The 24682-nt window shown below is 57.5% G+C and overlaps 1 protein-coding gene across 2 annotated transcripts in view; it reads left to right on the plus strand.

Annotated features, from left to right (window-relative positions):
- ANGPT4 (angiopoietin 4) overlaps window positions 1-24682 on the plus strand; it is a 35523-nt gene that overhangs the window by 1756 nt on the left and 9085 nt on the right. Inside the window, exons 2-5 of one of the 2 annotated variants that reach the window (XM_079128279.1) lie at window positions 15435-15581; window positions 16662-16783; window positions 19765-19997; window positions 23102-23217. In XM_079128279.1, the coding sequence (XP_078984405.1) occupies window positions 15435-15581; window positions 16662-16783; window positions 19765-19997; window positions 23102-23217 (618 nt within the window). The remainder of the gene's footprint in view (window positions 1-15434; window positions 15582-16661; window positions 16784-19764; window positions 19998-23101; window positions 23218-24682) is intronic. The other variant, XM_079128280.1, reaches the window with a different exon arrangement.

Consider the following 24682-nt stretch of genomic DNA (forward strand, 5'->3'; position numbering starts at 1 on the left):
AGAAAACACCTGCTCCCTGGCACCAGGGTACCCACTTGGTAGTCACGCACGAGCTCTCGCCGATGTCACCTGGTGTGACCAAAGAAATGGAACTTTGAAAGGATCATAGGACACCGTGTCAGTGGAGGCCCTGAGAGCGTCCTCCGTTTCCGAAGGCTGGTCTTGGGCACTCTGGGGGAACATCCCTCCCCAGGGCAGGAGGCCGCCGACTGGTGTCCCCGCATGTGAGGGCACAGGGGCCCCCAGACAGGCACGCCCGCCTCCTGCCTCTGCCCAGGCTGCCCCCGCCGCCTTCCATGGCCCTGCCAGCCCCTGGCCCACCTGCTTGCACCACCCCACACTCCGTCCCCCCAGGACACCCTCTGGGCTCCCCCCTGTGGCCAACCTGACGGGCTGTGTGCACCTCCCAGGCAGCTGTCCCGACATCCCATGAGACAGTCCATGGACAGAGATGCCCCTCCTCCTCCAGCCCCGGACTCCACCTGCCCCCACCCCAGCCTCTGCCCGGACAGGAGCCTCCTCCTTTAATGAGGAGTGGAGGCTGAGGGGGACCACGGCCATGCCCAGCACTGGGCCTTTCTTCAGGCTCAGAGGGAAGGAGGGCCTCCCTGGGCAAGGCGCGTCCCTCCCACACCATGACACGGGGACTCCCCTCAGGCCTCACCGTCTCCCACTGCTCACGCCGGCTCTTACGCTTGGTTTCCTTCCCCAGGCGTCACCGTCTTGTCGCTCTGAGTCCCCTGGTGGCTGGTGCTTGGGACACCAACTGAGCCAGCAGGTGGACTTGACCCCAAGGACCCCGCCCTTCAGCCTGTGCTGGACTGTCCTCTCTAGGTGTCCACCAAGCCCAGCACTCCTGGGGGGTCATCAAGAGCACCCGGGGGCCCAGGAGCCCGATGGGCACCCAGCCAGCCTGGGTCGCGTCTGACCTGGTGATCAGGATGAGCCGAGCGGAGAAAGGGACAGCTTGTCAGGGGACAGCTGGGGACCTTGGGGAGACCACGCGGGCACCAGTCAACCTTGGTCGACCTCGTCAGGAGTTGCGTGTGTCCCCGGGCCTCAGAATGTCACCACCCACTCTGGAGCTCTCAGAGGGACCCCAACCTGCCGCGTCTCAGGCAGGATCCATGCACCCTCCCGAGACTGTGCCACACGGTGTCGGCCACGCCCTCTCTGGGTGCCACACAGTGTCGGCCACGCCCTCTCTGGGTGCTACACGATGTCGGCCATGCCCTCTCTGGGTAGGCGACCCCCAGTGGAGCACCCCCTTTATGCCCTTTGACCTTCAGGCCACTGCTAGGTCACCCTGTGTGGATGGGGCCTTCCGGAAGATCAGAGCCGTCTGCGTGAGCACAGCTCAGCGTCAGTATCCCTGGGTCTATTCCACCCCAGACCCTGGGAGGCGGGAACCCAGGTGGCAGAATTTGAGTTCCCGTTCCGCCCCATCCTGGCTGTGTGACTTGGGGTGAATTGCCTCCCCTCTCTGAGGTTCATTTTCCTCAATGAGGATCTGAGGAGATGAGGCCCTAGAAGCCCCTGGCCTGGGGCCAGGTGTCATGCAAATTCTGCAGCGTTGACTGTCTCCATTAAGGGCTCTTCCTGGAGATAAACATGGGCCAGCCTGTGCAGCGTGGGGTCTTCCCTCCTTCCCGGCCCACGGTGGAGACACGCGTCCCTGGTTCCTTGGAACAGTGTTCTCCCTCCTGGTCCCAGGTCAGGAGGGCTGGTTCTCCTGGTCCAGGCGTACCTCAGAGACTTCAAAACGCCAAGTCTTCTTTTTGGCATTTTTCTAGAACAAAAAAAAAAAAAAAAGGAAAAGGAAAGAAGGGTCTCGAAGCGTTCTCTAACAGCCTGTCCAGCCCCGTTGCTCTCTGTAAGATCGCACATCTGCCAGGCATCCGGGCGCAGGCCGGCACTCCCCGCAGCTCTAGAGGGGCAGGAGGATCGGGAGTTCAAAGCCAGCCTCAGCAACTGAGTGAGGCCCTAAGCCACTCAGCGAGACCCTGTCTCTAAATAAAATACAGAAAAGGGCTGGGGATGTGGCTCAGCGGTCGAGTGCCCCTGAGTTCAATCCCCAGTACCAAAAAGAATAAAAAAAAAAGATTCCGCTCATCTGGGGAAAAGCAGGGAGACTCTCCCTGCTGTGAGTTCCCAGCAGCCAGAGCCTGCTTGGTCCCCGCCCTCCCCTCCCGTCCATTCTTCTGTGTCCGGATGAGGAAACTAGGGCTGGGGGGACGTGGCTGCTCACAGTCATGAAGCCCACCTGGATTCTAGGTCTAAGGGCCGATTCTCCCTCCCGATTCTGGACGGTATCAAGGGCAGGGAGGCAAGATCTGGAGAGAATGGGCAGCTCCTTAACCTCTGGGCGAATTTCCGAGTCCTGGGCATGCAGCTGTGGGTGCCCTACTGCCCTGCGCAGAGGGCAAAGGCGGGAGTCCCAGCCTTGCCCCTTCCCTCACCCCCTTCCTCCCCTCCCCCTCCTCCGCACCCCTCCCTCCTTCTCCCTCTCTCCCTGCTCCTCCTCCTCCCCCTCCTCCTCCTCCTCTTCCTCCTCCTCCTCCTCTTCCTCCTCCTCCTCCTCCCCCTGGAAAACCCCTGCCCAGTGACTCACATCTGGAGCAGCCATGCCGGCTGCGCATCAGCTCTGGCTTTGCTCCGCCCCCTCTTCTGGGTGAAGAAGCAGCAGCGGTCAGGAATGTTGGGGGGGGCAGGCCAGCTGGAGCCCCAGGTCCCTGCTGGGCTGTGCAGTCCAGTGGTTAGTGCCGTGGCCTCCTGGGTCTTCCGAGGACCGGGCTGGCCCTTCGCTGCGCCTCATCTGTGAGGTGGGAGAATAAAGTAACCTACCCCAACCTTGACGGTGGGGCAGGTAAAGCACCGGGCAGCGGCAGGTGCCTCATGGTGGCTCCCTCCTGTCACTGTGGTCCCCGTTGCCCTCAGCTTCCTCAGTCAGGACATGCCATCCTCTGCCTCCTCCTCTGTCCCCTTCTACAGTGAGGAAATCCAGGGCCAGACCAAGCCCGAGGCCCTGGCCCACCTCCACGGCTCCAGGCTGGCACGTCTTCCCATCTCTTGGGCCCTAGGGGCCGACCCCCACCCTCACACTGGGGTCCCTCTGCTCTCTCACCTGAACCAAGCATTGGCTGGCCTGGGGCTCTCTATCTTCATGTCCCTTTGCCTCCCAGGTGTCCTCCCTGGAGGCTCAGCAGCCTCCACTGACTCACTGACTCTGGGGTCCCCTCTCTCTCCTGCCTGGCTGGCTGTCTCCTGCATCTCCTGTCTCTCTCTCAGGTCCTCCCCGCCACCCTCCAGGCCCTGGCTGGGCTGGGTCCTGAGGGCCCGAGGGTCGGCACCCACCCCACAGCCAGGCGGCTTGGCTGGGGCCTCCCTCTTCCCGTTCTGCACCCAGAGCCAAGCAGGGAGGGGTCAGGGCATGGGCAGGGGCCTCCCGACCTGGCACCGGCCCAGGCTCTGCGGTTGGCTCCAGGTTCCTGACGTCAAATCTCAGAATAACTCAGCCCCTCAGCCCAGCTTCTTCAGGCCTGGCCCGGGTGGGCGTGGGTCAGAGAGCACCCAGCGGGAGCCCAGTGTGGGGTCCTAGCCTGGCCCAGGGCCCTCCCGGCTGCCCCGGCCTCCCCAGGCTGCCCGTAAATTCTTGGCATTTTCGGCCTTCAGTTATCCAAACAAGAAATGAATCTCGGTTGCTGAACAAAATATCTTGGGTTTGATTTCCTAACCTCACCGCTGGCTTCTTCCTGAGCAGTCTGGCACTGGGGGATGGGGTGTGGCGAAGAACCTCTGCTTCTAGAAGGAAAAGGATGATTTTGGCCTGAAGGGGCCCAGATGCCATCAACCCGGGGACAACCAGCTGGCTGGTGCTTGGGGCGAGGCTGGGCGGCGGCCACCTCTCGGGCTTTCCTCGGAGGAACGGGTTTATTTGTTCGAGTGGCTTGGTGGGGGTCATCCTGCAGGGCAGGGTCCCATGTTTCTGGCTCTGTTCACCCTGGCCCCAAGAGCACAGTGGGGCTGGGGTCTGCATAGACCCTCTCCCCGTGTCCTCAGGCAGGGAACATGAGGAATCAGGCCCTGGGTCTGCCCCTGGACAAGCCCACACCTCCAGCCAGACTCTGGCCTCAGGGCATTTGCTTAAGCTCAGAGAAATGTCTGGAATGGACTTGCCTCAGAGTCTGGGTTAGAATGACCTGGGAACAGAGGTCATGTTCTAGGGGGTCACTGACCCGCTGTGGTCCCTGGGGAAGTCACCTACTCAACTGGCTCCTCTGTGAAGTGGAACCAACCTGCTCCTGGCCTCTCAGAGTGAGGAAGGGATAAGGAAAGACAAGAAGAATCACGGCGAACACATATTGAGCACCCACTGTGTGCCCCTCGCTGTCCTGTGGACTTTGTACGGATTCTTGCATTTGCTTCTCAAAATGCCCGGATGAAGTGAGATTGTGCATGAAGAGGTGAGGAAACCAAGGCACCGAGAGGCTTAGGGGACCAAGATCACAGGACCAGGATGGGATGGGTGAGGTCGATGGGAACCCAGGCAGCCCAGGGCAGAGCGGCAGGGGAGTCCGCTGCAGCCTCTCCACGTCCTGACTTATAGGAGAGCATTTTCCTCCTTCCTGGGCCTCAGTTTCCTTCTCTGTAAAATGGGGATCATGATAATTACCCCCGGGGAGACCAGCAGAACCTGCAAATACCTGGGGCGTCTGTGGGTGAATTGATTCCTTGGAGTTGAAAGTGAAGCCCTTAGAGAAGCAGAGCCTCAGAACTTCAGGCCAGCGGAGTCTGAGGACCCCAGCTCCTGACCCCAGTCCAACGTCCACTGGTCTATAGCACACTCTGTGGTCACCAAGCAGGGCTGCAGGAAGGAAGGCAGATTCCCAGTGGCCTGGGGAAGCCCTGTAAGGCAGCTCTGCAGAGACCGCAGATGGGCTGCAGGGCCAGGAGCAGCTGGAGAGAGGAACCAATAGACAGCGGGAGTCACTCTCAGCCCAGCAGGCTTGAACTGTCCCCACGGTGCCTCTTGCCAACAGCCCTGTTGTTTTGCTCAGCTTTTGAGTTAATTTCCAGGGTGCAGAACTTGGAAATCTTAGCTGGGCTTGATAGTGCATGCCTGTAATCCCAGTTACTCAGGAGGCTGAGGCAGGAGGATCGCAAGTTCGAGGCCAGCCTCAGCAACTCAGTGAGACCCTGTCACAAAATAAAATCTAAAGGGCTAAGGATGTGGCTCGGTGGTAGAGCGTTGACCTAGTGTGTGTGAGGACCTGAGCTTGTTACTTAGTACCGCCAAAGTGGAATACACGCACATATACACACATGTGCATATATATATACACAAAATGTGTATTTAGAGCAGGGCATCTGTATATACGGAAATACACAAAAGCTCAGAAGAAAAGATTAGTTGTCATCCTGACCCCTGACCACCTCCTCATCAATGTCTTTGGGCCCTCTTAGGCATTTACATTTTTTATTGAAAGGTTGTAGGTATACGAAGAAAAACAAAAATTCCCTGTTCCCACAACCTGGCTGCCAACACCCTGAGCCTCCCCACCTCCGCCCGCAGAACTGTTTTCAGCTGGGTGCTCATCGCCTCTTCCCTGCGTCTGTCCCTCCCTGACCGGGGGGTGGGTGTGCTTCCCACGGACATGACGTCCCACCAGCCGGCAGCATCTTCCTGAGTCACTTTTATCTGCTGGACCTTGTGTTTGTGCATCTCTGCAAAGGTTCGCAGAACGAGCCTCCGTTTTGCCATCTGTCCCGGGAGACATGGCCCTGGCTTGCTGCGGGGCCCAGGGGGCCGCTCTGGGGATGTCACTGGCGCAGCTTCAGCTGGCTGACGGTGGGGCTGCTGCTGTCGTTCCTGCCGTGGGCGCGCCCTTGCTGAGGCACACAGGGGCTCCGGGCCGGGTCCTGCGGGGTGTCTTACAGCACTGGCGAGGCTGAGCCCCCAACCCCCTGAAACAGGAGGACTGGCAGGGTCCTCATCTGGGGTGGGGAAGCCAAGCCCAAAGAAGAGAGGGCGGTGGGTCGGAAGCCCAGCAGATGGCTCCATGGCCCAGGCTCACCTGCTGGGCAGACCCCCTCTGCTCGCTCCTAGGAGGACGGGGACACTGATGGGCAGAGGAGTGACCTGGTCTCATTCACTCCAGGGGCAGGGATTAGACCAGAGCCCGGGGCTCCTGCTTCTCTCCCCAGGGGACAGGACACATGGCATGCTGTGACATTGTGAAAGGTTCACGTCCCTGCAGTTGTGGGGTCCTGTGCAGCTGGCATGCCCGTGTGCGCACGCGTGCAGTTCTAAACCTGATCTGCTGGCTGAGAGCACTCATTAATCATGCCTTCCTCCCACTCTCTGGTCTCCCTGTTGGCATTTCTTCCCCTTCCTGTCCAGTCTCTGGGCTCCACCCTGCTGCCCTGTCTCAGGGCTCCAGCGGTGGCCAGGGCTGGGATATGGAGGTCCAAACTTATTTCTAGCAACCAAACCACGGTTCCGTGGAAACGTGTTGCCCGTGCATGAACCAGCTCGACTTTTCTTTTGACGGGTATCAACTGAGGACCACCTACGGCCCCGCACTGTTCTAGACTCAGGCTGTGGCCGTGAGCCAGGCAGGGAAGGTCCTGTGCTGCTGGGGCTGATATTCCTAGGGGACTCAGACAGATAACAAATGGCTTGATGGTTTTGCGTGGAGAGGAGCCGTGAAGAACCCGGCTTGGGCACCCTGATGGACAGCACGGGAGGAGGACGACGGCGGGTGGTCAGGGAAGGCTTCCCAGAGGAGGTGAGGTGTGTGAGGAGACCTGGGAGTCAGAGGGAGGTGGGGGGAGACACGGGGTGTGGGTGCATTGAGCAGTGCAGTGGACGGCCCTCTGGTCACCTCTGCAGCCTCCAGGGCACAGGGAGGAACCGCCCAGGTGCTCCCTCTGCCAAGGAGAGAACAACAGTCCCAATCACAAGTGCGCACACCCTTGAACTTGCCATTCTACTTGGAAGGATCCGTCTCCCTAGCGGCCTTGCAGGGGTGACAAAGGACAGGTGCACAAGGACCTTCATGCAACCTCTGGGTGATGGAAGGTCCTGGAAACAACCACTGGGCTCAGCTCTTGGGGACCAATGAGCAGAGGGCGGTGGCCCAGATGGACCAGCCCGCGGATGTTCAAGGGCAGGCTCGCTGAATAAATGTGTCACCGCCATCTCCGTGATGACGCCAAGTAAAAAGAAGCCAGGCGCAGACGGTGAGCCCACATCTCCGCAGACTCCAGGGCAGGGGACAGGGCGCCGGGCTTGCTCACGGCTGGTGTGCGCAGTTTGCTCTGGAAGAAAACCCAGGAAACTCCCTCGGTGGCCTGTAAGGACAGGAACCGCAGGCTGGGGCGGGGCTGGGAAATTTGTTTTTCGTTTCATTCCTTTGGGCTCCTTGGAATTTTGAACAATGTGCTGGTATCGCTCACTCAAAACAATTAAAATCACGAAAATTTACATGTGAATTGAAACTCGCACACAAGGCCACAGCCAGCCCTGACCTCCCAGGTTTTCACAGATCTGGACCCCAGGTGGCTATCAGTTCCTGTGCGCGTCCTGGGCCCGTCACTCTCCCAACTGGGGCCTCAGTTTCCCCGTCTCTGAATGGGGGGGTGGGGGCTGAGGGGTCCCTGAGGGCGTCTGTGGGTCCTCCCGGGGCCCCACATCCCTCCCCGTGGGCGCTGCTTCTAAAGCCCTCTGCGCCACCCCAGACCAGCTCCCTGCCGTGGCCTGGCTCAGCCTGGAGCTCAGAGAAAGGCTCCCCCTCTTTCCCGCTCCCCCACCCCAGGGCAGCCTGGTTTGAACCCTTCTTGTTGGGGTGGTCTTGCAAATTTCCAAAGCAAAGACTTCTGTTTTCCTGGAAAAGAATCTGCAAGAAGCCTGATTCAAGGTGACATGGGGTCACAGCAAGGCTTGGGGTGGAAAGTGCCGTAATGACTTGAGTTTACCAGGGCCTTTCTGGCTACGCGTGGGGCACACTTCAGGGGCTGTGAGAGTGAGGACAGAGGCTGAGGGCACAGTGGGGAGACGTGGGTCCCACTAGGGACGGTGATGGTGGGTGGGGAGAGGTGATCAGATTCTGCATGTGGCCGAGACTGGGTGTGGGGTGTGGGAGAGACAGAGGAGCCGGGGACCCCTCCCAGGGCTTGGGCCTAAACCAGGAAGGATAGAGATAAGTCATTTGACTGAGGTCACACAGGAGGTGCAGGGCAGGGGCCAGCCTTGGGGGTGGGAGGTCCTGGCTCCTGGTCCTGTGGTCTTAGCTCTTGCAGCTCCTGGGGGGCTTCAGGAGAGCCTCTGCTCCTCCACCTCACGCACATCCCGACTCTCGTAAACCTGGTTCTCTTGGGTCAGGTTCAGGAACAAGTCTGGGACAGGGACCCAGGAGCTGGTCAACAGCTAGACACCCGCAGCCGGGCTTGTCTGGTCCTCGTCCTGCACTGTGGGGGAGACGACCTTCCGCCTGATCAGCCCTGCCCCGACCCTCCCACCTGACCTGGCCGTCCACACTAGCTGGGGACCAGCCTAGCCTCTTGACCATGACCTGCTCCTCGGTCAGTGGGGCCATCAGCAGAGCCTCCCTGTCAAGGACTGGGCTGGGGAGCCATTGAGGGGCTACTGCAAGGGCCCCAAGCCCTCCTGGCACACAGTAGGGCTGCGCGGGAATTACCAGGAAAACTGCCATTCTTCAGGGACCCTGACTTCTCCTCCGCCCCTGCTCTTGGTGCAGTTCCACCGGCCCTGTCTCTGCCCATTCTTCAGATAGTGACGCTGAGACTCTGAGGGACACACAGGTGGCTGTGAACAGAGGCCCTCTCCAGGCCTGCAGAGAAGTATTATTAGCCAGGCGCAGTGGTGCGCACTGTGACCCCAGCAGCTCGGGAGGCTGAGGCAGGAGGATCGCCAGTTAGAAGCCGGCCTCGGCTGGGCTACTGGCGAGGCCCTAAGCAACTCAGGGAGACCCTGTCTCTAAATAAAACATAAAAAAGGGCTGGGGATGTGGCTCAGTGGTTGAGCTGAGTGTCCCCAAGTTCAATCCCCAGTAACACAAAGCAAAAAAGAAAAAGTATTATTAAAGCTAGAGGAAGTTTCTAGAGCCTCTCCAGGGGTGACCGCAGAGCACGGGGTCCTTGCTGAGGCTACTCCATGCCAGGCCCCATTCTTGTTCCTTCCCAGGCACCGCCTTTGGCCTCCACGACAATCCCACAGGGAGAAGCTGGGTCCTCAGCTGACAGAGAGGGAGACTGAGGCTTGGGAAGAAGACCCTCTGCCGAGGCCCATGGCTTCTCGGTGAGCTTAGGGATCCTGTGTCAAGAGTCCCCAGGGAGAAACCTCGCCGCCGCAGGATCCCGACTGGGCTCCACCCTCCTGCAGGGCGCCTCCCACCCGGGCCAGCCCTGCACCCTCCCAGGCAGACCAGAGCCCATAGCTAGACGCCACAGAGAGGCCCTTGACTCCCCAAGGCTCCAGCAGACATTGCGGGCACCTCAGTTGTCCATGCAGCATGGCTCTGCCCACATGGGGCCATGGCAGCTGGCCTCCATCCTCCTGGCCTCCAGAGAGGCGCCAAACACTTCCACCAATGACCTTGCTCCCCGCCCCATCCCACAAAGTGGCCCTGCTATCACGCCACTTCTGGACGGGGTGCGAAGGCCCAGCGGCTGGAAGGTACCAGCGAGGGGCAGCCCAGGCTGGGGTCCCTACAGGCCCTTTCCCCTTTCTTGTCGTGAGGCTTCCTGGAGGCAGAACCACAGAGCCACGTGCAGTCAGTCCTTCATGTCGCAGACTTTTCTTCCAAGGAGGGTGCCATTCATTCACTCTAACAGACACTCATGGAGAAGCGACAGGTCACAAGACAGAAGCCAAGGCAGGCGAAGCCCTGCACGCTGGCCTCCAGGTCCCACTGGGGATTTCAGTAAGAAAGGCCCCTGTGGGAGGCACCTGTTTGGGGGACAATTCTGGCATCTGGTGAAGCTCTGGACCCCCTCTTAGAAGAATGCTTTTAAAAAATTAAATGCACTGGGCACCATGGTGCACACCTGTAGTCCCAGTGGCTCAGGAGGCTGAGGCAGGAGGATGGCGAGTTCAAAGCCAGACTCCGCAATTCAGAGAGGCCCAAAGCAACTCAGTGAGACCCTGATTTAAATTAAACATAAAAAGGACTGGGGATGTGGCTCAGGGGTTAAGTACTCTGGGTTCAATTCACAATACCAAAAACAAAAACAAAACCACAGGCACTTTCCTTACACACAGGGGGTCCACACTCTCAGCAATGCTTAGCATCCTGCCGTTTTTTCCTGGAGCGTGTCTGGGGCATCTTCTCAGACCACCTGCTGAATGAAGTTCAGCCTTGTTCTTTTTAACAGTAGGAACAGTAGGTACTGACTCATGACCCAGACAAACCAGAACAGGTCACATGTTGGTTGTGTAACCACGATGGGGCCTTCACATGTCAGAATGCTTCAGATGACCTGGGAGATAGGAGCGCTGATTATCACATTTGAGGGAAGAGGTTCAGATAGACAGAGGCATCTGCCCAAGTTCCCCAGTCAGTAAGCGGAGAGCTGCATCTCAAACCCAGGTCCATTGGTGCTGCGTGCTCTGAATTTGTTTTTATTTGCAGTTGACAAATCTTTTTCCAACTATGAACCATATGCAAAACACATCAGAGCACAGTGTTGTTATTGACTCCTTGAATTTCAGACAGCGGACACACTGCCGTCTACCTCAGGGCCTTTGCACTTGTGTTGGACACACTGCCGTCTACCTCAGGGCCTTTGCACTTGTGTTCCCTCCACCTGGAATCCCCTCCCTCTGGCTTTCCCTCCGCTGGTTCTGTCTCATGGTGAGGCTTTCCTGCCCCCCTGGCTCATAGTGGAAGAGCCTTAGGATCAGAAAAGTAGCTAGTTTTATTCCTGATTCCCTTGGATCTAGTACAGAGCTGAGAAGTGATCCAGAAATAATTACGGGATGAATCCATGAATAACCCAGGGTAAGGGGGTTCGTTTGAAGAAACATATTTAATAATACCTGTTTAACACAGGGGACATTTTATAGAATCTTGTGTGGGTTCACTTTTTATAAGGCATAGTCTGCATGCGGAAAACGCACCCTTTTCACGTACAGCTGGATGAGGTTTGCCAAACGCACCCAGACAGTAACCGCCACTGCAGTCATGATCAGACGGTGCCAGGACCCCTGGGACCCCTGCTTCCCTTTATGGTCAGTCCCCAACCCCAGGTTCCAGTTCCTGGCGATGGCAGATTCCGATTTGCCCAGAGAGTCATAGAGATGAAACCCTCAAGTATGTGACCATTTGAGCCTGGCTTATTTCTTTTTTCTTTTTTCCTTTGGTACTGGGATCACTTAAGCACTGATCACCTAAGCACCTCCCCAGTCCTTTTTATAATTTATTTAGAAACAGGGTCTCACTGAGTTGCTTAGGGCCTCCCTAAGTTGCTGAGGCTGGCTTTGAACTCGTGATCCTCCTGCCTCAGCCTCCCAAGCTGCTGGGATGACAGGCGCGGGCCACCTGTTTCACTCCGCATAGCGTATCTGAGATTCAGCCAGCTTCCGGCAGGCATTAACGGTCCTTCCTGTTCATCACTGAGTGACGCTCATTGAGTGGCTGGACCACAGTTATTTATCCACGCTCCGAAGTCCGTCTTACACAAATAATGCCGGAGAAAACCACCTTCTGGGCCGCTGAGGTTGCTCAGCCACAGATGAGCACCGGCCGTCTTCCAGGAGCACCCTCTGTCCCTTCCCTGGGTCCTGCTTGTCGAGCTCCTTTTCTTCAAGGCCCTTTCCAAATGCCCTCTTTCCCACAGGGTTTCCTTTCCCCTTTCACAGGCTTGTAAAGTGAGGCTCTGAGACGTGGTAACTCCAAGGGCCCCGGCTAAAGCGGGGCAGTCAGAACTTGAACACAGGGCCAAGGGCAGGGCTGCTAGCCCCGCAGGCCCACGCCCAGCCTCTTCGCAGGCCTCAGTTGTGGTGGAGATGAAACCCTGTTCCCGTCCTGGGCCTGAGAATTTGCCAGCATGAAGGTGACAGGAAGGGACGGGTCCAATTCCCGGGTGGGATGGGAGTCTGGAGAACCTGGCTGGCTCCTCCCTGGACTCCTTCACCTGCCCTTCCAGTTGGCGCCCCAGTGCTCGGTCAGACCCAGCAGCCCCATCCTGGTGGCTTTGGTCTCCAGAGTCCCAGCCCAGTGCAACCGGCCCATCTGGCTTGGATTATCCACCCCAGGACCCAGGCTAGTGGGCGGGCATGGCAAATTGGGTGATGGGATCCAGCTGCGAGTGGCCTCTGCCCAGCCCAGCCACTTGCAGCCACGGACAAGTAGGGGACCAGCGAGGGTACTTAGGAAGCTCTAGTCAGTTGAGGTGACCCCAGACTACCCTCAGTCCCCAGAAAACCTAAAGAAGCCCTGGGCGAGGAGTCCTGGAACCTGGCTGGGGTGGAGACCTGGGCAAGTCTTCTGAGGCCTCTGGGAGGCCAGGGAGAGGTGCCCGGGAAGGTCCCGACTCAGGAATGAGCTGAGGCCCCCAGGAGCAGACGCTCAGGGCAGGGAGTCTGCGCTTTCACCCGGGATCCGGGAGGTTCCAGGGGCATGGAAATGTCGCAAACCGGCCTCAGAAGCTCTGCTGGCCTCTCCGCTGGTGACCCAGCCGGCCACCCGTTAGGATTCCTGGGGAGTTGAGTTAGAGGGAGAGGATCAGAAGAGGCAGCCAGTGGAGACGAGGGAGGAAGCGAACAGATGCGAAATTCGCACTGGGATCACGGCGGGCAGGACTTTCCAGAGGGTTGGACGTGGCGAGGAAGAAGCAGTGGAGGTGCAGGTCTGGGTTTGGAGCTTCAGACCTGGGTGGGGCCGTTTACTGAGATGGGAAAGATGTGTGTGTTGGGGGTGGGGGTGCAGGGTCAGGAGAGCTGGTGGGACACCCAGGGGAGAAGTCCAGGTGGAGGCGGTGACGGTACCATCTGCATGGAGGACGCAGGAGTCCCAGGAGGGGCCAGCCACCTGGGCCAGGGCCCCAAAGACTTTGGAGCCTTGGGTCCTTTGGCAACTGGTCCTGGGTGAAGCTTGTGGCTCCTTTCTCAGAAACACATAAAATAAATGCATGAGAACATCTAGTAATTTTGAAATTATAATAAAAATATTAAAGATCCAATCTTTAATAAAATTATAACATGATGGGCTTAATGCTGTTCACAATTACGATGAGAAAAAAACAAGATTGCAAGATACACTTGCCAACCGCGTCAAGTATGAAGCTATTCGTGATTCCTATTGGCCGCAAAGTCAGGGGACTGGCTAAAGGACTCCTCCGGTTTGTGGCCCGTACTCTTAATTGGAGGAAATGTGAAATTTTAATTACAAGTGGGAGGACCCAAGATGTGATTCTGTTCTCAAGTTCATGGAGCCTCTGAATTCTCTTCACAGACCTCGCTGTCCCTGCCGAGGACCCACCCCTGAACTGGAGGAGGTACAGAAAGGCCAGGGCCCAGGACAGAGCCCTGAGAGCCCCAGAGTGTAGCAACCTGATAAAGGAGGAGTCAGAGAGGGTGACCAGGAGAGGAAGGACCGCCACAGAGGGTGGGCTTCCAGTGGCCATGACCCCACAGGTCAAGGGACAGGACACGGAGCGTCCCTTGAGGGAGGTGTCAAGGTGGACTAGAGGGAAGGGCCTTCCCGGGGCTGGGGGGTCGCAGCGCGAGCCCACCTTCGCGGCTGGGTTTGGTCTTTGTATTTCCTCGTACATGCAAATGCATCATAATAACATATTCATTTTAAGAGAGGAGGGTGGGCATGGAGGAGAAAACGGCTCATTCAAGAAGTCTCGTGTTGGGGGAGCAGAGAAATGGCAGAGGCCGGAGGGGGGTTATTTTTAGATAAGACGGGGTGGGGGTGGGGAGGATGGTGCAGAGGAAGAGGACAGGGACCAGGGGCCACCGCCCAGAGAAGCCCCCGCCTCTTTGTCTGTCTGGTCCTCTGTCCTGCCGCCGTCTCCATCCCGAGGACTCCCACAGTCACGTGAGCATGAGCGCCAGACTCAGCCCGGGGCTTGTTAAAGCCACAGACCGCTGGGCCTGGTGACCTCTCGCGTGCTCCGGGGACGCTGAGCCACACTGGGAGAACACGCTGCTCTCATCGACCCCAGCCCTGCCCCCGGCACCGGCTCTGGGATCTGACAATGTCACTTGCTCCTCCAAAAGTGTCCAGGGGGAGGGAGAGATGGGAGGAAGGAGGAGAGGGCATGAGGGGACAGCAGGGCCTGGCCCCAGCCGAGAGGGTCACCTCCCCCTGGGGAGACCAGCGTTCCCAGGGACCCTGGGAGCTGCCCCGCTGGACCTCGGGAGTGAGAGGGCGAGGAAAGGAGCCAGGCTCGGGGGTGGGGACGATGGCCAGAGGCCAGCATATGTGCAGCATGTCCAGGACCGGGTGCCAGCGCTCTGCCCGCGGCACGCAGCCCAGGCACACACTGTCCACCTTTACGACTTGGTCTGGCCTCATGCCAGACGGGCGTCCCTGGCTCTCAGGAAAGTGCAGTTCTGTCACAGGAGCAAACATGGGCACGAGGGACCTCAGAGCCCTCGGAGACGCGGGTCGGGCCGTTTGGCAGGCGAGGCGGACAGAAGGTAGAAGACGCGGCTTGGCCATTGGGCCTTCGAAGTTGTGCAAGGGAGCCCTGCTGGCTGTCCCGGCCCTGGGAAGCTGGGGAAAGGGCATGAGACGGGGCCGCACTCCGACCCCCGCTGCCCCGCCCCCTTTGCATTGGTTCACTGAGCAGAGATTTGTAAGTACCCACTGTGCCGCCAGCGTTGTGCCAGACGAAGCGGTAAGCAATATCAAGTCCCTAGCCTCATGAAACTGACATTTGGCAGAGAAGAGACAACAGGATAGAGTCGGGGAGTGACAGGTATATGAAGAGACGTGAAATGATGTGAGGGAGTGAGCCACGTGGATGGCGACAGGATTGGGGAAGGTTCTAGAAGGAACACAGAGGGGCCTGGGTATGCAAAGGCCCTGAGGTTGGTATATGCTTGCTTACATTGGAGGGAGGACATAGAGGCCACGCATCTGGAGTGGAGGGAGGGAGGGGGGACCAGACTGGTGTGAGGACACCGCAGTCATGATAAGGACTGGGTTTCTTCTGATCCAGACAGGAACCCTGAGATGGTGCTGAGTGGGGAGGGGCGTGGCCTGACTTGGGTCTAACAGGATTCCTCTGGCTGCCAGGCAGAGGACAGAGGTGCAGAGCCAGGAGAAAACTCCAGGGACAGTCTCGGTGAGAGGGAACAGCCTGACCTGGCACGTGCCGAGCCTCCATGGAGACTTGTGGGAGGGACAGGAGGCTTCCCCCAGCCCACCCCGTGACCCCAGGCCATGGTCTCCCCACAGCTAGAGAGGTACATCCAGATGAATTTGAGGGCCAGGCTGGCGCGGGCCCAGCAGCACGTGGTCCAGAACCAAACGGCCACCATGCTGGAGCTGGGCTCCAACCTCCTGAACCAGACCACGGCCCAGACCTACAACGTGGAAGCCAAGGTAACAGGCCAGGGCGGGGGACAGGCAAGGCAGGCCACCTTGCTGGACCTGGCCTCTGAGTGAGGTCAAGGGCTCTCCTGGGCCTGTAGCCCCCCAGCACCTTCAATGAACCCTGTCCTAAAATGGTGGCCCTCCAGGCCGTGAGTCCCAGTGGGGTCTGCAGACACGGGGTTGATGCCTCTGCCTGCCAGTGCAGGGCCAGGTCTGCCCTGGGCCCTGGGGGAGCGGGGAGCAGCACAGCCCCTGCCCTGGGGGCTTACAGCAGGTGAGGAAGAATCCCAGAGAGCCTGTGGCTGAAGTGAGTGGGATGGACAGAGAGACAAAGGGTTGATCAAATGAGTGGCAGTGGCCACATGTTTGCTAAACCCCCACTGAGAGCACCAGGCACCTCTTGAGATGCCTGGGTTCCGTTTCTAGCGGTCAACAGAACAGGCATGCTTACTCACTGGGGAGAGTGTGCCAGACAGGGAGAACGGCATGTGCAAAGGCCCAGTGGTGGGATGTGCTGGCAGCTCCAGGAACGTCCAGGAGCCCAGTGTGCTGGAGTGACTGGGAAGACAGGCAGGCAAGAAGCCAGAGACGTGACAGAGGAAGACTGAGGCATGGGGCCTGGCCAGCCCTGGCGAGGACCTGGCTTTTCTGCTTCCCAAGATGGGAGTCACAGGAGGACTTGGAGTAGAGGCTATATTTTGAAAGACTGCATCAACCTGCTCAGTAGGAAAGAGAGAGTAGGGGATGAAGGTGGGAGCAGGGGACCCTTCAAGAAGGCTAGGATAGGACACTGGACACGAGACCACAGAAACCAAGGCCATGATGGGGGCCATGGAGGGGGAAGGTGAGGCTGCCCGCATTTGTCATGGATGGGCGGTGAGGGTCAAGGATACTTCTTCCAGGGCCTGAGCAGCCAGAGGACAGTCAGGCCGGGTCATGAGCAAGTGAGTGGCCACAGGAGTGAATGACCTGAGGGTGATCCTGGGTCAGAGAGTTGCTGGAGTGGCAGGCCGGGAAGGCAGGTGGCAGGTGGCTGGGCAGGGCTGCCTCGGGGCTCACCCAGCGCCTCCCTCCTGCTCGCTGGGTTAGGTCCTGAACCAGACGTCGCGCATGGAGATCCAGATGCTGGAGACCTCGCTGTCCACCAACAAGCTGGAGAAGCAGCTGCTGCTGCAGAGCGACGAGCTGCACCGCCTGCAGGGCCGCAGCAGGTGGGCGCCGGCTCCCCGCCCCCGCCCAGGTCACCCCGGCTCCGCCCCGGCCCCGCCCACCTCCCCACCCCCGCCGTCCTGGGCAGGGCTGGTTGGCCTGGAGCTTGGGTCCCAGGGTGGGATTCAGAGCCAGGGCTGGGTCGGGACTGCCACACGCTTGGAGCCCAGACAAGCCGGGAGGGAAGGCGGGAGAGAGGGCTGGGGCTGGGGCTGGGGCTGGGGCTGGGGCTGGGCGAGGCCAGGCGAGGCCAGGCTGGGGCAGGAGGCACAGGGCCAGGCTCCCCTGTGTCGTGTGGGCGCAGAGAATAGGCGTTTCCTGGATTCTGGTGGTCTTGGTGCGTGTTCTCCTTTCTCCCCTCCTACCTTTCATTCTTCCTTTCTCCCTATCTCTATTTCATAAATTTTAACTGCTTTATTGAGATAAAATTTACACACCAAAGAGCCTGGAAATTTTTAGCTTTCCTGATTTGGCTGGTTGGTTGGTTTGGGTCCTGGGCATTGAACCCAGGGATGCTTTACCACTGAGCCACCTCCACAGCCCTTTCTAGTTTTGGAGACTGGGTCTCACCAAATGCAGAGGTTGGCTTGGAACCTGGCCTCAGCCTCCTCCCAGACGGCTGGGATCACAGGTATGCGCCACCGCCTCCAGTTCTGGCTTTACTTATTTGTAAATAAACAAACCTGAATCCATCTCTCTGCTCACGCTCCCTGAAGAAACCAGTGGCCAATTCCTTGTCTGCAATAACAGAGAGTTGTTGCATTACATGCAAATATGCTTCAGGGGAACACCCTTTCCATCACAAAGGTAAAAATAGTCACGGGTTATAGATAAGGCAGAGCGCTCTGACCTTATCTGACCTCTGAGGCCTGATTTTATCTTGGTTTCAAGTTGAATGGAGAAGACAGCCAAGGTCGGGTTCTGGGGGAGGCAGAATCCACCCATAGAGCAAGCCACCAACCTCTCTGCAGGGCGAGTTGTTGATAAATGCTGGTCCGGATACAATCACGAGATCATCCACCCCCTCTGATCTGGATACAGCGAATGGTGGTTCTTATTGCTCTTCCCCCACCCCAAGGTCTAGGTGGCAAGAACTGGGACATTTCAATTACCCCAAATTGGTCATCAGATGCCTGAGAATCTGCTGATGGGCAATGTTGTCAATAAGCCCCTGGTCCTCAAGCTAGAATCTTAGAATTTGAGCGCCCAGGCCCAGATTCTCTCTTCCTGCAGCACGCTCTAGAGCCTTCTGTCCTGGCTGACCGACCTCATTTCTCAGTCCAGAATGGGTCAGGACAACCAGATATAGAATCAAATGTCCCCTCCCTCAACCACCAACACACTGAAGCCAGAGGCCACCCCCATCCCTCATTCCTTACGGATCCTCCCTGTCATTTGGTCAACAAGTACTTTCTGAGCTCTTCCTTGTGCAGACACATAGGACCTGGGGGACTCAGAGATGAGCAAGTCTCTGTCTCGGTGACTTTCCAGGGCTTCTTATGAATATGCAAATGTGCACAGGCCTTTTTTTTTTTTCCTATCCTTTTTAAGTCCCACTAGAGGCACACCCCTTGCTACACTTAAATGTTTTCTTTCCCAATTATCTTGGAAATGGTTCTACAGCTGCATGGCATGCTTGCTGGTTCTTTTCTCCAACTTCCCAATGTTCCAAAGTATTTATTTCCCCAGTCCCCAACTAATGGACACTGAGGTTGTTTCCAGTCTTTGTGGATCCCACCAGCAAGGTGACCACTAACATTTCCACATGTCATTTCACTCAGATGGAAGTAGATCTGGAGGACGAAATGCCAAAAGGGGAAGAGCTGAGTTGAAAGCCTTCTTTTTGAAAATGCCTCTGTTTTTTAACCCATAAGATACCTTGAGCTTGTTCTAATTACAAGGACCTGTATAAAATCAAAGTGAAGGGCTGGGGTGTAGCTCAGTGGTAGAGCACTTGCCTAGCATGCACGAGGCCTTGGTTTGACCCCCAGCACCAAAGAATAATAATAAATAATAAAGAGAAATAAAAATGAAAGTCAGCCCTGCCCACCCTACTCTGCAGAAGTTGACAGGGTGAGGACAGTGTTTCACATTGTCTCAAGACACAGGTATCCCCTATGATCTTTCCTTGTCTTCCTTCCCTTATATGTTTGCCAGTATCTCTCTACATTTCCACCAATACCTTTTTTCTTTCTCTCTTTTTTATCATCCCACCTGTGGGTAGAAGTAAAGGCACTGGATGGGCGCATGGCACATGCCTGTAATCCCAGAGGCTGGGGAGGCTGAGGCAGGAGGATTGAGAGTTCAAAGTCAGCCTCAGCAACTTAGTGAAGTGCTAAGCAATTCAGTGAGACCCTGTCTCTAAATAAAATACAAAATAAAAGGGCTGGGGATGTGGCTCAGTGGTTGAGTGTCTCTGAGTTCAAGCCCTGGAAAAAAAAAAAAAAAAAAAAAAAAAAAAAAAAAAAGAACTAGAGGCACAGATGTGCCCAGTTCTTCTGCGGGAGCCCTGGGCATCTCCCCAGTACAGTGCCAGTGCGCTCTGCCTGCTACATGACTCGGGACATTTACTTGTAGGGATGCCGAGGCAGTACAGACTGGACGGATCTGGCTGTTGAACATCTGGGCTGTTTCCTTTCTCTTTCTTTTACTAGCAATCTCCCAAGGGCACCTTCACCATGCTCCCTGGAGGGTATCTCCTGAAAGTGGACTGAGGGGTCAAAGAATGAGCCTATTTGGGATTCCATAATGGCTACCTGGTTACTGGTGTGTCCCTCCCACCTGACCTCCTTCCTCTTCTGGACTCCAAACTACACTACTCCGGGGCGGTCTCCTTCCTCTCTTCCTCAGTCTGTGCTACAGTGTAACCCAGAACCCAACGCCCCACGTTTCTGAGCCTTCACGTAAATGCGCCCCGGGGAAGCGCGCGGCCGTGCGTATTCTACTGGGCGGTCCGCTCACCCCTGTGCGCCCCACCCCGCAGCGCGCTGGAGACGCGGTTGCAGGCCCTGGAGACGCAGCAGCAGGAGGATCTGGCCAGCCTCCGCGAGGAGAAGGAGCAGTTGCAGCGCCTGCTGGGCAGCCACAGCGGCGCTCTGGCCGGCCTGGAGCGCAGTCTGCGCATCGCCAGCAGCAACTCCAGTCTCCTGCAGCACCAGCAGCGCCAGCTGCTGGAGTCCATGCAGCGCCTGGTGCACGTGATGGCGCAGGGCCCGGGTGAAAGAGCAGCGAGTGAACGAGCCGGTGAGTGAGCAGGGCCACCGACCAGGAGGGGAGACGGGGAAGAGGCCCTCTTACTCTCTCTCAGGCTAGGACCCATCATGAAAAACGCCCATCCATCCCGACCTGTGTAAACTAGAAATAACAACAATGATAGTAACGGCAACAGCGCTCCTAAAAGAAGCCCAGGGAAACTGCCCCCTGACTCCACCGGTGACCCTGGATATGCCCCGTTCTACTCTTGACCTCAGTTTCCCCATCTGTTTAATGGAGCCATGATAAGAACAAGGACAATGTAGTCCAGACTGCAAGTTTGGGTTCCAGGATTCACTGCACCCTGCTTGCTTGGACTTGCCCTGCTCTCCCGGGGCCTCAGTCTCCATACAGAAGGGATAGGGGAGGTTGGGTGCAATGCACTCTTAAGGGCTTCTCTCCCACGAGTGCCTCTGCCCCTGGCCAATGAGGCTGCACAAAGAAGGGACAGCACTGCCTGGGTCTGCTCAGCACTCACTGGCTCCTAGTGAGGCCCCCTGGGGTGGCCAAGGCCTTCCCGGCTCCAGCTTCCAGCACTCAGGCAACAAACTGTTTATTGAGCACCCACCGTGTGGCAGGGTGCCAGGGGTACAGCAGCACACAGCAGCCGTGGTCCCTGTCTCTTACCAAAATGCCCAGCCCCTCCGTGTGTCTCAGAGAAAAGGAGAAGGAAACACATCTTCGCGGGGTGCCTGCTAGGGGCCAGATGCTCTGCTCGCAGTGTTCCTGAAGCTTCTACACCACGGAAGGCCAAGGGGCTGTGCTAAGGAGAGGGGCTTCACCCGAAGCCAGGGCGGAGCACAGGAGGGACTCGGACAGCGTGGAACCCCTTTTAGAACACCCAGACTGGAACCTCAGTGGAAAATGAGCTTGAAAGACCAAAGAAGGGGCTCCTGCAGCTGGACCACCACAGGGGAGGCTGGAAAGCTGTGCAGGCAGAAGGACGGGGGGCGTAAGGATGGGATTCCAGGTACCACCGCTGGCAGGGATTTGGGGACACAGGATCCCACTGCGTGGATTCATCCTAGGTTCAACAGTTCTAAGAAAGCCACAGGCGGGGACGTGGATGCCTTCCAGCCAGAAGGTGTGGAGGGACCAGAACCCATGAGGGGCTGTGCAGAGCTGGCAGCGAGGCTGCCTCAGTCAGTCCCACGTTTGTGTTTCTCGTCGCTCAGCCCAAGGCACAGGGCGGGGCTGGACGCCCCTCCCTGCAGGCCCACTATTCACCCAGCGTCCAGCATAAGTGGGAGGTCGTGTAGAGCACCCTTGGCCAAGCACCCTGCCCTCCTGCCCCGCTGTCACCAGGGAAGGAGATGGAAATCCTGATAAAGAGGCAGGGCCACCAGGTATAGGGCAGAGTCGGTGGAGGAGGGCGCAGGAGCCAGGCGCCCTGGCAGCCTAGCAGGAAGGGAGTGCCAGTCTCTGTGAAGCTTTGTCCTGGGGGCAGAGGCTGATGAAGGAAGGAAAGCGCGGTCTCCTGGTGTGTCAGGCATCTGGGGATCCGGTTCAGCAGGTTAGAGGGACAGGGACACAGGAGGGAGAGACCTGGGCTGTGCACGGGCAAAGGCAGCGTTCCAAACAAAGGTCTGCACACCTCGTCGGGGCTCAGAGATGGAGCCTGCTGACAGGTGGGCAGTGGAGATCCTGCCCCAGGAAATGTTATGCAGAGGCTAGGGTGGATTTGGAGACCTAGTCACCTTGCGTATGATATGGGAACAACAGCGTCCTTCTGACAGGTGTCTCAGAGCCAGGATTTGGAAAGATTAGTTCACGTGTGAAGCCCAAACAGGAAATCCAATCCCCTGATAGCCTCCTGGTTCCTCATTGGTATTGAACCCCTATCCCTCTGGGACTTCAGCCCCATCCTTAGGTGCCTGCCTACCCAGAGAGGTCGGGTTCTGTTAGAATCACAGCCCAAACCTCTATTGGATCATACTAACTGAACCAGAGGGAGGATTTTAAATCTCTGCATTTTAGCCAGGCATGGTGGTACACACCTGTAATCCCAGCTATTGGGGAGGCTGAGGTAGGAGGATGGCAAGTTGGAGGCCAGTCTTGGCAACTTAGTGAGGCCCTGTCTCAAGAGAACATAAAAAGGGTTGGGAATGTGGCTCAGAGGTAGAGCACTTGTCTAGCATGCATGAGGCCCTGGGTTCAATCCCTAGTGCCACAAAAAGGAAAAAAAATAATTTTAAAAAGGCATAAATGTCTGAATTTTGTCAACGGTTATTTTCCCAGCCAGATTTGGAGGCCCAAGGACCCTGGTGATTTTAGTCTTTGAATTTCTGCTATGTTGACCCCAGAAACACAGTCCAGAGGAAGGAAGCCCTTGGTGGCCAGTGGTCATCTCCCAGGAAGACAGAATGTGGGGCCTCTGCTCAGGGCTGTAGAGAGACCAGCTGAAAGGGTGGACTGTGGAGGGAGCCAGGGCCTCCCACTCCATGGAGCTCCAGGAAGAGAAGGCTCTGTCCCACACAGCTGGGTGCCCTTGGGCCAGCCCCCTCACCCTGGGGCCTCAGTGTGCTGGTCTGAAGGGAAGCAAACTGGGAAGCACCTCGCTGGAGGGCCAGTGCCTGTGTCCCTCTCCCAAAAAGCTGAGCAGCCTTCCCGGGGGCCTTGCTGCTCAGAGGCTTGGCTCCTCCAGTCCTGCTCCACTCTGACCCCAGGGCTCTTCCTCAGCCTGCCACTCAAGGCTGGCTGGCCCTGCGGAAACTCAGTCTGCTTTCTGTGCTCCTCACCCTCCCTGTGCCAGGCTCACCCCACCCCCCACATGCCAGAGCTCTGTTCCTGGGGCGTGAGTCACTGTCCTTCCCAGGCCTCATCCCGGGTGTCTCCAGCACACACCAGGACTGTTCCCACCCAGGGCCTCTGCAGCTGCTGTTCCCTCTGTCTGGAACACCTCCCCTTCTCTGCCTGGATGACACCTGTCATGGCCAGGTCCAGTTCCCCATCGCCTCCTCTAGATCCACCTCCTGTCCCCCGTCCCTCCCCGCTCAGAACCTGCAGAGCTGGGCCCACCTGCCTCTCCTTCCCCACCTCCAACTGACTTCTGCTTTGTCCCACGGTAGCCCCCATGAGGGCCGCTGGGCAGGTGTTCCAGGACTGCGCTGAGATCCACCGCTTTGGAGCTACAGTCAGCGGCGTCTACACCATCCACGTGGCCAATATGTCGGAGCCCAAGAAGGTTGGGGGCCTTTCGGGGACTGAGCATCGGAGGGTGCAGAGCTGAGGGCTTCCCAGACAGACCCCTCAGCCTCCAAGTTACTAGTGAAGGTGGGGGTGCCCGACCTTTGGGAGCCCCCACCGCCTCAGGGGTCAGATGGTGAGGTTGAGCATCAGTTCCCAGAGCCAGAAGTGCATCCGCCAGCATCGCCTGCTGCAGGAAACAGTGGTGTGTTGGTAAAGGCGATGCTAGCCAATAGAACCGCAAGTCCCGGCTGAGCACAAAGGGTATTTCCAGCTCACACACAGTCCCGCTGAAGGCAGGAGCTGGGCTCGGCTCCCCTGGGAAATTAGCAACTGGCGCACATTTCAACCAGTGGCTCTGAGGTGGCCCTGAGCATTAAGGCCCAGCCATCAGGTGGGGAGGGTGGGAGGGGAGTGGCCCTGTCAGGAGGGAGGGCTGGGGCAGCCCAGAAGAGGAGGTGTGGGAAGAGCTGGCCAGCCTTCGTAATCCTTCTGACCCTGCAGTCTGTGAAGGACCGTGGCCCAGATTGTCTCCAGACTGTCTTTAGCATTTCCTCCATACCTGCTTAAAAAGAGAGATCGAGCCCAGGGCCCTGTGTTGGCATAAATTTCTAGCTAGAATTCCATAACATTATTTTTTTTTCAGTAGATTTATTGATTGATTTAGGGATTGAATCCAGAGGCGCTTAACCCCTGAGCCATATCCCCAGCCCTTTTTATTTTTTTATTTTAAGATAGGGTCTCACGAACTTGCTTAGGGCCTCGCTAAGTTGCTGAGGCTGGCTTTGAACTCTCGATCCTCCTGCCTCAGCCTCCTGAGCCACTGATTACAGGCTTGGGCCACCTCACCCAACTTATAGATTTATTTTTAAGATCATCTGAATAGAGGCAAGTGGAACTAGTTTTCTTTTTAAGGGACCTGTAAGATTTTCTTTTAGCCTAAGCGCTTATTTAAATTCTTATAAAAGGATGCCATTTTTTAAAGTAAATATGCTGTGTGAAAGTAAGTGAATCCCACCGTGGTGGGATTGGGGAACAGTGACAGACAGGGAAGAGGTGGCCTGGGAGATGAGACACGGGGGCTCACACCTGAGCTCTACTCTTGACTCACTTGCCTGAAGCAGCTGCCTCCCCTCCCTGAGCCTCAATGTCCCTTCCTGTACCCACTGCTACCCCCAGAACAGGTGCCACCTCTTCTCTCGGGCCTTTCCCATCTTGTGGCCCCTAGTCTTATTTTGTTCTCCCCTGCAGACGCCATCCACCTGTTACTCTCCGGCAGGCTCACCATCATTCAGTGTTTCCTTCTGACACCAGCACCTTCCAAGATTGTCCAGTGACTCCTTCTTGGGACCTCCTCCCAGAAGTAGGACCTACCCCCAATTTGTAGTTACCCGGATGTTCACAATCAGTAGTCTGTCTGGGCTTCCATAGCCTCCTGCACACTAAGCCAGCCCTGAGGGCCG

The sequence above is a fragment of the Sciurus vulgaris genome (genome assembly GCF_902686455.1).
Source record: "Sciurus vulgaris genome assembly, chromosome: 2".
In the NCBI taxonomy this organism is placed as follows: domain Eukaryota; kingdom Metazoa; phylum Chordata; class Mammalia; order Rodentia; family Sciuridae; genus Sciurus; species Sciurus vulgaris.